Genomic DNA, 13,223 nt, shown 5'->3' on the forward strand with positions numbered 1-13,223 from the left:
ACTACCCAATGGTGGAGTCTCCATCTCAGTGCTGGAGAAATATCAGGCTTCAGGGGAAGATATTTTGGGTGCAATGGTCTATTTGTAGTGGGTTTTTTCCACTACATAATAGGTATGTCATCCTTACAGTTGATGGGTATTGTATGTATAAAGCTTCTGCCTTGAACTTGGTTGGGACAATTCTATGAAAAAAGATATGCCTTTATAAAAAATTGGTGTTGGATTATGTTTTAGCCCCAAACATGCTTTTCTGTCCAATTTTAACTGATGATCACCATCTTTTCCCCTAAACATCATTTGTCTGCTTCCTACACCTTTAATAAATCATTAATAAAACATTAAGGACACCGTAGCTGGATTATATTTTTTCTTAGATAGAACACAAGATTAACAAAGGCATTATTATAATGCTGAGTTGTGCTTCAGCAATAATATTTATAGTCAGGGCTTTTTTTCTCATAGAACGCCCAGAACGGAGTTCCGGCACCTTTTTTGGATGGAACCTTGTAGGGTAGGCAAGGCGGGTTGTATGATGTGTGTGAGTTCCAGCACCTTTTTTTTTTTTTTTTTAGAAAAAAAGCACTGTTTATAGTTGCAAAGACACATGAGTGCTCCCATTTGAGAAGTCATAAAAAAGTTAATGTAATGGTATGGTGTACAAAACCAATTTTAAGCAGATCTGTTCCAAACACTTACAGTTAAAAGATTTTTCCTGCTCATTATCATTCTGGTTATGTAGAGTCCAATCGGCTATCCAATGCAAAAAAGAAAAAGCATGTGGTAAAGTAGTTTGCAATACTGATTAAATAATGACATAATTAAAGAATGATATAAACAATGCAGGTCAAATGGGCATTTACTGTACAAATAAGTTTATTTTATAGCTTTTAAAAATATCTTTAAAGAATTTCATAACTTCGGTCAGCATTTTACATATAATAAATAAGAAAACTCCATTTTTTCATGGAGCTTGAATTTGCTATTAATTTATTAATTTTAAAAATGTATACAGTATGTTATTCAAAGATTTGAATAAACAGAAATATTTTAAGACAACTACTAAACTGAAACAAAGAGAAGGCCAGCCTCAAATCTATCTGCAAGTTGTTCCACTACAATTAAGACAGAATTAACTGTTAAGATCATTCCAAAATAGTGAAGGTCTAAGAGCATATGGTAGAGTCTGTAAAAGTTAAAAGTGCTTTGTGTTGTGTTAAGTACTTTGTGTCTTACCCAGTAAAGACAGAATTTATTTAAATGAACTTTCCATAGATTATCTATGACTGATTGTCAATCATTTAAAAATAGCTATGCCCCACAATGATAATCCTATCTAAAATTAGAAAGAAAATAATACTACATTCAAATAAGCAGGTGTTTGTATTCGCAATTGCTGCAAAGGCTTTTCCATGAACCAAGCCACAGACATATTAAAATAATCAAAAAATCAAAAGACAGCTTGGTAACCACATAAAACAGCAAACATAGCATAATACAGACAGACCGTATTGTTGTCTTAATTTTCCCTCACCTTGTGTGGTTACATAAAATCCCCAAACTAATTTTTCATATGAGAAATTTTAAAATATTTATGTTTATTCTGTAGATTTTTTTGTAGGAGCTTTAGAATTAGAAGCTAATTTTATTTAGAAAAATAAATCAAATCCAAAGTAACATAAAATGTACAAATTTTCACTGTAGGCAAATTTATTAATTACAATTCATTATTAAATGTTTAATAAAAATGTCTAGATCCATGCAGCGTACGCTGGATTGTGCTCAATATATGCTTACATTCTCTGAGCTTTGCCTTCCACACAACTTCTTCAGACTCCAAATCCACCAAAGATAACATAAGTTCCATTGGCTGTTCTAAATATACCTCAAAAAAAGGCTTCTCTGCCAGGGTGGAGTCATCTCCAAACTGAATTTCCTAGAAAAGGAATATTGAAATATAAAAAAGTCTGCTTACGGTGACAAAATATTTTTGTTCTTTAAAGTATTCTTCTTTATGAATGAATAAAGCTGTACATGTCATTATGGTAGCAAAGGCTAGATCTCATTTAAAATAACAATTGCCCTAAAATTGGAAGTACAAATGATGACATTTTCAAGTTTCACAAACTCTCCATATGTTGACAAACCAATTATCAAAGAAGAAGAAACATACCTCAGGGGTTATGTCAGCTTCCGGATCACTAGTTAATCTGTATTTCTTTCCATTTTGCAGTAATTTATGACAAGGAGGTTTTTCAATTTTAATGAATTTATTAAGAGATCGTCTTACAGTTTTGGATATATCCTAAAAATTAAACCAAACCCTTTTGAAAATTGTCCATATAAAATGTAATATTAATAATAGACATATTAGATATACATTTTATCAACCTATTTCAGTCTAAAAAGGGGTTAGATTATCTGCTCAATATTTTAAATTCATTCATTATATTATATCCTCATTTAGTGTTCTGGCTCCCATTTGTTTTATAAGAAAGAGATTGTCCTTTCCCAGTTTTGAGCATGTATGTAGGAATCCTAGAAATGTTATGCAGAACTGGTTATATTGAGGATATATGTAGGAAACCTAGAAATGTTATATTCAGAGAGATATAAGAGCCAATGTGGTCTCATGGTTAAGGCAACAGGCTAGAAACCATGAGACTTTGAGTTCTAGTCATGCCCTAGCCATGAAAGCCAGCTGGATGACTTTGGGCCAATAACTCTCTTTCAGCCCTCTTTCACCTCACAGAGCTGTTGTGGGGAGAAGAGGAAGGTGTGTTTGATATGTTCGCTGCCTTGAGTTATTTATAAAATTAATACAAATAAATACATATAAACATAGCAATTAATTTAATTATCTGTCTAGCCTTTGTTGAGCAAATTTTTTTACTATTTTATTTTATTTTAAGTTAGAGACCAAATCTTTAAAAGTACATTCAAAACAAAATAAATTAAAAGCATATGGAGTTGAATAAAATATATATATACATAAATTCAAACAGTAAAATGGTAAAATAATGATAAGCAGTAAAGCAGAAAATGTCATTGGAAATGGCATTTCTGACTCCTAAATGTCACTCAGCTGATCCAAATTGAGGTGAGTTTAAACCCACTGAATTGCAATGACAAGGGAACCAAACCGAGTCACTGTCTTAGAACTTTTTATTAAGTACCCACTAGAAATAATTTTACAGTCACAGCTTTTAACAAGGATGAAGAGTTTATTTTCCCAAAAAAGGTTTTTTGTTTTTTTTAAAAAAAGTTGATCTTACCTTTATAAATGAATTGTTATTTGTAGCTATATACACACGGAATTTCAAGGAAGGATGATTGTTGATAACTTTATATAAAATGACTACCCCATGATAATAAACTGGATCATATCTCTCAATTACTGGTCCAACTGGAGACAGTGAGCTCACGTTCCATTTGACATGTGTGGTTGAATGATCAATGGAGCCTTCAAATTCTGGACCATTCTTTTTGAAATGGAATACTTTGAAGGCCTTCTCAAACAAATGATCTGCACGCAAATTCCAAAATGTTAGAACTTTCTCAAGAATGTGCCACAATACATAAATATATGAGATAATATTTACAACGAATCTTACCATTCAGGCAGAGGGTGTGTGGAAACTGAATGGAAGTAAGAACGGAAGAAGTACATTTGATATCAAATATAGGGCCCACAACAATCCAAGGATCTTTAACATAAGCAGCATATTTGGTCCAAGACAAAACTGAATATTCAATGGTGACAGCTCTGGTTACTTCAAAAATTAACCCTGTCGCTGTACATTCAAAGGTTCCTTCATCATCCAACTTCAAGCTAAACAAATGACATACAAAAGATAACTGTGAGTCTATAATATCATCAAATGATAGTTAACATTTTTTTTATCTTTCTAAATAAATATTTAAAAACACACAGATGGAACATTGGTGCTTAGCATAATTCTTCCGCCTATGAGCAGTAAGATACTTTAAAAACGTTTTAAAGTTGTAATCCTGCAAACCATTCCTTAACAATACAAAAAGATGAAAATCACAAATGTTATATTTGTTATATACCCTTAGCAAACAGATTAGCTATTGATATAATTAGAAGTATTCATATCATTTAAATAACAATAACAATAATAATAATAATAAAGTTGGAAGGGACCTTGGAGGTCATCTAGTCCAACCCCCTGCTCAGGCAGGAAACCCTATACCATTTCGGACAAATGGCTGTCCAGTCTCTTCTTAAAAACTTCCAGTGTTGGAGCATTCACCGCTTCTGGAGGCAGGTTGTTCCACTGGTTAATTGTTCTGTCAGGAAGTTTCTCTTTAGTTCTAAATTGCTTCACTCCTTGATTAGTTTCCATCTGTTGCTTCTTGTCCTGCCTTCAGGTGCTTTGTAAAATAGCTTGACTCCCTCTTCTTTGTGGCAGCCCCTGAGATATTGGAACACTGCTATCATGTCCCCCCTCGTCCCTTTCTTCATTAAACTAGACATACCCAATTCCAGCAACCTTTCCTTATATGCTTTGGCCTCCAGTCCCCTAATCATCTTTGTTGCTCTTCTCTGTACTCTTTCTAGAGTCTCAACATCTTTTTTACATCGTGGTGACCAAAACTGGATGCAGTATTCCAAGTGTGGCCTTACCAAGGCATTGTAAAGTGGTATTAATACTTCACGTGATCTTGATTCTATCCCTCTGTTAATGTGTTGGCTTTTTTGGCAGCTGCAGCACACTGCTGGCTCATATTTAAGTGATTGTCCAGGACCCCGAGATCCCTCTCACAGTTACTACTATTGAGCAGGGTACCCCCTATACTATACCTGTACATTTGGTTTTTCTTGCCTAAATGTAGAACCTTACGTTTTTCACCATTGAATTTCATTTTGTTAGATAGCACCCAGTGTTCAAGTCTGTCCAGATCCTCCTGTATCTTAAGCCTGTCTTCTGGAGTATTGGCTATTCCTGCCAGCTTGGTGTCGTCTGCAAATTTGATGAGTTCCCCATCTGTCCCCTCATCCAAATCGTTGATGAAGATGTTCAAGAGCACTGGGCCCAGAACAGAGCCCTGGGGAACCCCACTACACACTTCCCTCCATGTAGATGCGGTTCCATTGAGGACCACACGCTGAGTACGGCCGGTCAGCCAGCTACGAATCCATCTGGTGGTAATTAGCATGCATAATATAATTAGTAGAATTAGTGTACATAATAGTACTAGCCTCTTAGACTATGTTTCTTACACTTCACATAATGATAATGAATGTATTTTAATGTGCTTTTAATAAGTAATAGTAAGCTAGAAAGTATACCAAAAAAATCATAATTTCCATCTTCTATGAAGTGGACTTCCTTTTCATAATTCCAGAAGAAACAATACTCTGAAATAAATATATAACACTATGCTAGAAGAATAAGGTATATATAGCAATTTTTGTATGAATGTTCTTGATTTTATAATTATCAACCAATAACTTTCCTTCATTTTTTTTCTATTCCATCAAAATACTTGAGCAATGAAGTGAATATGTAGAATTAGCAGCAGATCCTCCCACGTCCTTTACTAATTGATAGCATGCTTATATAAATTTGGACCTGCACAATTATATACATGTAAACATAAAAAAGAAAACAATTCCAGTAATGTTTATAATAATAATAATAACAACAACAACAATAAATAACTACCAAAACTGTCCTTTCAGAAATCTTCTGGGAGTGACTTGTTCATGTTGCTTCTTTATATTTAAAAGAAAAGAAAAATAAATTATTGAAATATCAATGGTACCTTTATGAAATAAGATTTAAGGCAACTTGAAATTTTCAAACCTACTTTTTGGATTATGCAATGTTTACAGCATTGCTGGATGTTAACTTCTAAAATGAAACAATAGAACAAAATTAGATTTTTTAAAACATAAAACTTTTTAACACTGCAACATATACAATGTTCTAAGGGTCAATACCAGATTTGCCACCATTCTGTAACTCTTTTTCTTCTGGTTTTTCAACTGTAAAGCAAACAAAAAAAATTAATCATAAACTGAACCAGATAGGAATTTTAAAATTGTTATCAAAACATAACATTTGAATGTTCCCTGTCCTTTTAGATCTCCCATCCCTGTTTAATTAATTAATTAACTAACTTTAATTCATTGCCTCCATTTTCCAGAATTCTGGACAATATTGCAAAATATACAATGCCTGTACCTGATTCGCTACAATATAGCTGTAACTCTTTCTCTTCTGCTTCCTCAACTGTGAAAAAAATAATAAAGTGAATCATAAGCTGAATCAGTTAGGATTTTTTAAATCGTTATCAAAATGTAACCTGTGAATAATTCCTGTAATTTGAGGTCATATCAAATTAACACTCTGCACCCTGTGCATTTTATTTTAATTAACTGCCTGTGCTTTAATTTTCCAGAATTTTGGCAATCTCAATATTTTCATATTATTTTAGGGCAACAGAAGATACTTCTCACATGATATAATCAAGCTACACAACTTGCTATTCTATCATATGAGAGCCATCACATTAAACCAGCTACAGAAACGGGCATGGTGCTAGACTTCCACAGCTATTAGCGATGACAGCTTGTTAAATGTTCCTTACTCATCAGCCAATGCCTGCTATCCTGATAAACCACTAGTGCAAAGTTACTATTAAGGAACTCACTTGTAAGCTTGCTGGAAGCATAAGACTGACTGCTAAAAGAAACAGAATATTGAACTAGGAAGATAATTCACCTGTCCTAACAGAGATTTTATGTTCCTATACATTCAGTTTTCCAGTTTGTAATGAAAGTGAGAGATGATCATGATAACCATATTCTTATTACTAATTATAGCTGTTGGACATTCCAGTCCACCTATTACAGCTGATGAAAATTAGAATTTTAATCCAAATGTGACTTCTGTTATGAGAGATAAGGTTGGCATTCACCATTGACCACTCTATTTAGTTAATTCACCTTAAATTCCGCAAAACCCTTTTTCGAAAATGATTCAGATCGTATACTCAATATCATTTCATTATTACCAGATTTTCAGCATGAAACTATCAGAAAAAAATAATCAAATTAGTTTTTTAGATATCTAACATGTTCATATGAATTGTAAAGTACTACTGAAGGGAATGCAAATTAAAGAGAAATGGAAAAATGCAAAACAATGGAGCAGCAGGCACCTAAGAAGTCTATTAAACATTGATCAATAGTGGAGAAAAATAGAAAATAGTGTTTACATAAACAAGATAAATAAACAGAGCAAGATATGCAGTCCTTGACTTATGACCACAATTGACCCCAAAGTTTCCATTGCTAAGCAAAATAGATGTTAAGTGAGTTGAGCTCCCTTTTACGACCTTTTTTGCTACAGTTATTAAGCAAATCATTACAATTGTTAATTGAATCATGCAGTTGTCAAACAAATCTGGCTTTCCCCATTGACTTTGGTTGTCAGAAGCCAGTGGGGATTACATGCCTCCGGATCACTGCAACTGTCATAAGTACATGCTAGCTGCCAAGCACCCAAATTTTGTTCATATGACCATGGGGATGCTGCAACAGTTACAAGTGTGAAAACCGGTCGTAAGTAATTTTTTTCCATTGTCATTGAAAATTTGAATGGTCACTAAAATGAATGGTTGTATGTTGAGAACTACCAGTATATGTCAGAACACTGCATATGGCTCATAATTGGTGAGATGCAAGCAACAATAAAGTGACTTTCAAGGTAGACTCTATATTAGAAATCCTAGTTTGAAGGAAAATTTGAGCATATTTGCAGTAAAATTAGGCTTTGGTTGCTCCAAATATGCAAAAAGTAACAGACAGCGTCTTTACCATTTATAAGAAATGCTGCATGACAGTAAAACTGTCATAAGAATAAATGGAATGCTTTGCAAATGATTCAAAACTAATCAGACAAGGATGTCTGATGTACTCTTTATTATATTTAATATCTTTATTATATTTATTGCAATTTCAAGTTATACATACAGTAAATGGTAAAAAAAGGTAATATGATTCATTTTGAAACCATGGTCAAGTGTTTACTACACATGAGGAAATGGATGGGGTGATTTTGAAGCATGCAAATACTAGCAGAATGGTAGGGAGTCTGTTGCAAGGAATTAATGTTTCTTGAAATTATTAATTATTCTTTCTGCCAAAGGAGGTGTTACAAAGTACCAGACTGAGGGATCCTTTTTTTTTTTGCATCTGCTATGGCCACTTTAAAAACTGAATCTGTAAACAACTGCATATACTATGCAAGTAAGCATGCATTCAAATTTGCCAAAATATCTCCTTTTTAATTTGTACTCTGCAGACACTGGGTCAGCCCCTGTTCTGTTAAAGATACACAAACAACAAAAGTGCCTAAACTTTTGCATGTTAAGTCATTTCCTGTAACTTTTTCACTTTAGTCTGGACTTTTTTTTTAGTTGCTAAGAATACCACAGGCAAAACATATTTGATCCTAAAAATTATAAGTCGAACATCACACATTTGCACTGATACTGGTTTCCATTTGTATGATTAAAGAACAAGAGCCTGTCTGATTAAAATCAAGTCTCTTGTAATTCAGAATGCAACTTCCAACACTACCTCCCTCAGCTTTTCTAACCTGATGCGGCTCTGAGTACAGGCACAAAGGACTTGACATACGAGTAGTCCTCAACTTACAACTGGTTGCTTAATGATCATTCAAAGTTACAACGGACCTCACCAGGGATACTTGGTTCTGAAGATCTGACAGCCACCTCCTGGTCCTGTGACACCGGCACTAGGCAAATAGTCCACATTTGTGGCCATTTGCTGCATCCCACAGTCATTTTGTGACTTTTTTGCCATTTTTTGGACAAAACTGGCATTTCCTTTAAGGGTTTTGGCAAAAACACCCATAGTGAACAACTGATTCACTTAGCAATCGCTTTATGACTAATGTGTTCACTTAAGAAGTGCCACAAAAAGATTGGTCACGTGATAACCCACTTTAGGTTCATCACGACTGTAATGAATAGGCTCCATTATGGTCGTAAGTCAAGGACTACCGCTAGTATCTTCCTCACTCTCTGGCAATCTGAGTACAGTATGAGAGCTCCACCTAGCTATTATACTTATTACTATTTAATCAGTTTAACTATAATTTCCTCAATTATTATTCTGAGGAAGAATAGCACTTTTGCGATAGTAGGATACTTTTTGAAGTTTTAACTATAATGAGCAAATACCATACCTTGGTCATTGTTAACTGTTTTCAAATTATCTTATGACCTCCTTAATAACATTAACAGCCAAATAATTTGCTTGCATTTCTAAGTTATCTTCCTGCGATTTTGCAGAGCAATTCTGTTAGAGCTTTCCCACACAAAAACTACAATTAACGATAAATAAAGGATACCCACGTGGTTCATTTTCATTTGTCTCTGCAAATAAAAAGGTTGACATGGTGAGACAGAAAGATTTGTTGACTTGTTAACTTTTTGGATTACTTGTTCGTTTAAAATAAAACTAGGCATAAATATTAAAACATGTGCACAAAGCTATATTTGTCACTCAGAGACAGACACCATTTCCTTCAATTCTTTTCCTGACCATCCTGTTTTGCCACTTTTCCTGCCAATCTCAAGGGACCTGCTCTCATGGCACCTCCAGCGGAGTCCCTTGTGAACATATATTATGTTTGAGATAGAAAACTGTTTGCTGAGATAAAATATCACTCACCATGGCAACAACATATACCAAGGAGAGCAGAAAAGTAATAAAAAGAGCAAAAGGCAAAGAGCTGACTTACATACAGGTAGCCCTTGACTTACAACGGTTCATTTAGTGATCATGCAGAGTTACAAAGACACTGAAAAAAGTGACCATCCCTGTGGTCACGCAATCAAAATTCAGACACTTGGCAGCTAACATGTATTTATGGCAGTTGCAGTGTCCCTGGGTTATGTGATTTCCTTTTGTGACCTTCTGACAAGCAAAGTCAGTAAGGAAGTCTTAACGACTTAATGACCATGTTGCCAACCTAACAACTGCAGTGATTCACTTAACAACAGGGTAAGCCAGGTCGTGAAATCAGGCAAAACTCACTTAATTGTCTTGCTTAGCGATGGAAATTTTGGGCTCAGTTGTGGTCATAAGGCGAGGACTACCTGTACAGAGCTACCGGCTGCAGTTCAACATTTTAAATATTAAAACAGGACAAGTTCTATTCATTTATTTCTCCTTGCCTTCTTCTGTTTTTCAACTGTCCCTCCAAATGGTCAGGAGGAAGAATTCTGTGTTAATTTAACATATTCAGTTCCTTAGGAATCGTTTGAAAGAAGATTTTCCCCTTTAAGGTTCCCCCCCTCCCCATAAAATTACCAATTAATTATTGATATTCATGAAATGTAGCTGCATAATTACTGACCAGACTCGCTTTCGGAGCTCTCTGAGTCACTGCTGGAATTGTCGTTACCTTCATAAAATGAAAATGTATTTGTCTTAGTAATAGTTAAACAATGATGTAGATTAAAATGATACCATTGAATGTAACATTTGCTCAATCTAGTTCTGACCTTAGAAGAAAATGGTACTCTATGTAGGAAAAATGATGACTTTTCCTATTTGTACAAACTCTTATGAGATCATTTTCAAGACTCCTTAGTGACCCACTATAATTTGGACAGTGCAACCTATATTTTACTTGCTCATTATGTTTAAGGTAAACTGCATCCTAGGCTAAATATGATATAGACATTGTTAAAGAAAACAGCACCTGAAGATCAACTTTTGATTGAGATTACACCATGTGGGAGTGGAAGATTTGACCCTTCTTTCAAGAACTACAATTACATGATACAAAAATATCTATGCATCAAAACTGCACATAGGTTCTAGTACTTAAAAAATATTAATAATTTTGCATCACTTTTAGTTAAGACCTTAGCTGGATGGTGTAATTATGCTATGGAAAAAGCTTTGTATGGGATTTTGTTCAAAATTAATCACTCAATGTTTTTTCCTTCCTCTGCTCCAATTTGTTTGGATGAAGTCCAAATGAGGACTTATGTCATACTAAAACTAAAAAAAAAAATATTATCTGCCAGAAGTTTTCAACAGCCATTATTAGATAATAATTTATTTTCCTGTACAGTTTTCTCAATTTATTTTCTTGTGCAAAATCTTCATTTTTATTGTTACAGATTTAACTATGTAATTTGTGGGGAAAGAATGCAAAATTAAATATCCATTGTCTCCCTAAAAAAAGGGGTGGGCAACCCAAGGTCACAAAGGGTCACAAACTCCCTAATTTTTGTTTGTTTGTTTGCTATGGATTCTTTCCAGCTACAAATGCATTGCTGGTATGGAGCTAAGAACTGTAGCCTAAGCCTAAAATTGCATTTGCAAGTTTAAAGAACAAAGAATACCACTGCCAAAATGTAGTAAAATACACTAAAACCGATTTACTGCAGCCCTCCTTCCCCTCCCCCAAATATTAAATGTAGTTTTCAGTCTCTACAACAATATCTGGTCCTTCCTAAAATAAGGGAATATGTGAAAATTGCAGCAATCTTGTGAAACAATATTTAAAAAATTATTCTAGGTGATAATTTGTGATCCCTTTCACAAAAATGAAACATACGTTGGTCATTTTTATGTTTCATTTGTACATTTGTTGATTAGCTTTTAATGCAGAACTGGCCAGGCCTTCATCTTAATCAACAACATCAAAAGGTGGCAGAGATCATTTGAAACCATTTCCCAAGACATTATGGGAAGGAATGAGAGCCTCAGGGAAAAATGAGTGTATGTGGCAAGCAGACTGAAAGGGTTACAAATGCAAAAACAAGACCCACAGAATTTGATTGTCATATCAAAAAGTTTTTAAAAAGTAACAGAGTCATCTGAATCAAGACAAACTCAAAGAGAATGGCATTTTTTTTAAAAAAAGTATTACATAAGATAACAATCATAATTCAGAGAGAAGAAATAGTACAAGATATTTTATTTTCAAAATGGAATAACTGATTTGAAGGAAACTAGGTGGCTTAAGTCAGACTGTAGCAGTTGATTTGGAGGAAGGAAGTTAACAATTTCTGCCCAATTTACTCATCCAATGAAACCATGAAAATCTGTTTTGATTGACTGGAGATACACTTTAAAGAACATAATACTTTCCCTTCAGGGGAAGAGCAATCAATAAAAATATCTTACTTCCTCTCCTAGAGGTCAGTACATTATGAACCAAGGGAAGCCCTATCATTATGCAGAATGAAGCAGTCAGCGTAATCAGTGACTGCTAAGTACAGGTAGCATTTCTTTAGGAAGAGCTGCTGATAAAAGTTTGGGAATGCAAATCATTTACTTTGCATATCTCCAACTTGATGTGCCATGCATAGATCTAGTGAAAAACTTACTCCAATAGAAGAGAATATATGCAGTTTAAGGTTGAGCTGTAGAAGTTTTGGTGCTCTGTAAGCTTGGTTATTGTGTGAAGTAGACAACCAAGTTCACAGAGCACAAAGAACACCATAGAGAAACTACTGCTTCTAGATGTTTCTAGATCTTGGACAAATCAAAGGCAAATATATGTGTTCCAGGATAATGTTGCAGGATTCAATCTGGGTCGTTCACGGGGCCAAGGGGTTTAGTCTTCCAAGCTTTTGGACACATGCTGGAGCCCATCCACAGGGAACTTCTCTCTATCAGAATGTGTGCTTTGGGCTATTATAAGCATAGTATTTATGTGGTGCCTATTAAGCCAACAACTTAATAGCCGGCCACAAACACTCCAATCAACAAATAAAAAGCCACACAAACTAGGCACCACATAAATACTATGCATAGAAATGCCAAAATCACACATTCTGGTAGAAAGTAGTTCCTTGAGGATGGGCTTCAGCACGAGCCCAAAAGCTTGGAGGACGAAAGCTCTGATCTCAATGACCGACCTGGATTCTGCAGTCAAAGGGAGTTCTTAGAGGTGAAAATAAACTAAATCAAATTCAGGACTTCAATAGCAACAACACTGATGCCTTATCAAGGATGGTACAAAATGCCATCTCTCCATAGCCTCTTTAAATCATGAGGAAATTATCCAGAAATTATCAAAATGGCTACACAGGAGGGCCTAGCAAGGTCCCTATTATATAGGAATAATCTGCTTCCTTCTATGACAGTGAAGGCATAATGAGTAAGCATGATGAAAGCAAGAAGCAAAGATCAGTGG

At 34.7% G+C, this 13,223-nt stretch overlaps 1 protein-coding gene across 1 annotated transcript; it reads right to left on the minus strand.

Moving 5' to 3' along the window:
* Window positions 1-590: 590 nt before the first annotated feature.
* On the minus strand, window positions 591-8,911 carry LOC107302686 (NACHT, LRR and PYD domains-containing protein 1a-like). Its single transcript, XM_015831820.1, has 11 exons — window positions 8,736-8,911; window positions 6,619-6,713; window positions 6,213-6,260; window positions 5,969-6,013; window positions 5,836-5,879; window positions 5,691-5,740; window positions 3,612-3,829; window positions 3,273-3,523; window positions 2,171-2,302; window positions 1,795-1,933; window positions 591-750 (listed from the first exon to the last, which is right to left on the minus strand). Exons 1-11 carry the CDS (start codon window positions 8,909-8,911, stop codon window positions 638-640), a joined length of 1,311 nt encoding a protein of 436 aa, XP_015687306.1. The 3' UTR covers window positions 591-637.
* Between the last annotated feature and the right edge of the window lie 4,312 nt (window positions 8,912-13,223).

This window comes from Protobothrops mucrosquamatus, unplaced genomic scaffold, assembly GCF_001527695.2.
Source record: "Protobothrops mucrosquamatus isolate PMUCROS unplaced genomic scaffold, P.Mucros_1.0 scaffold_281, whole genome shotgun sequence".
Taxonomy (NCBI): Eukaryota; Metazoa; Chordata; class Lepidosauria; order Squamata; family Viperidae; genus Protobothrops; species Protobothrops mucrosquamatus.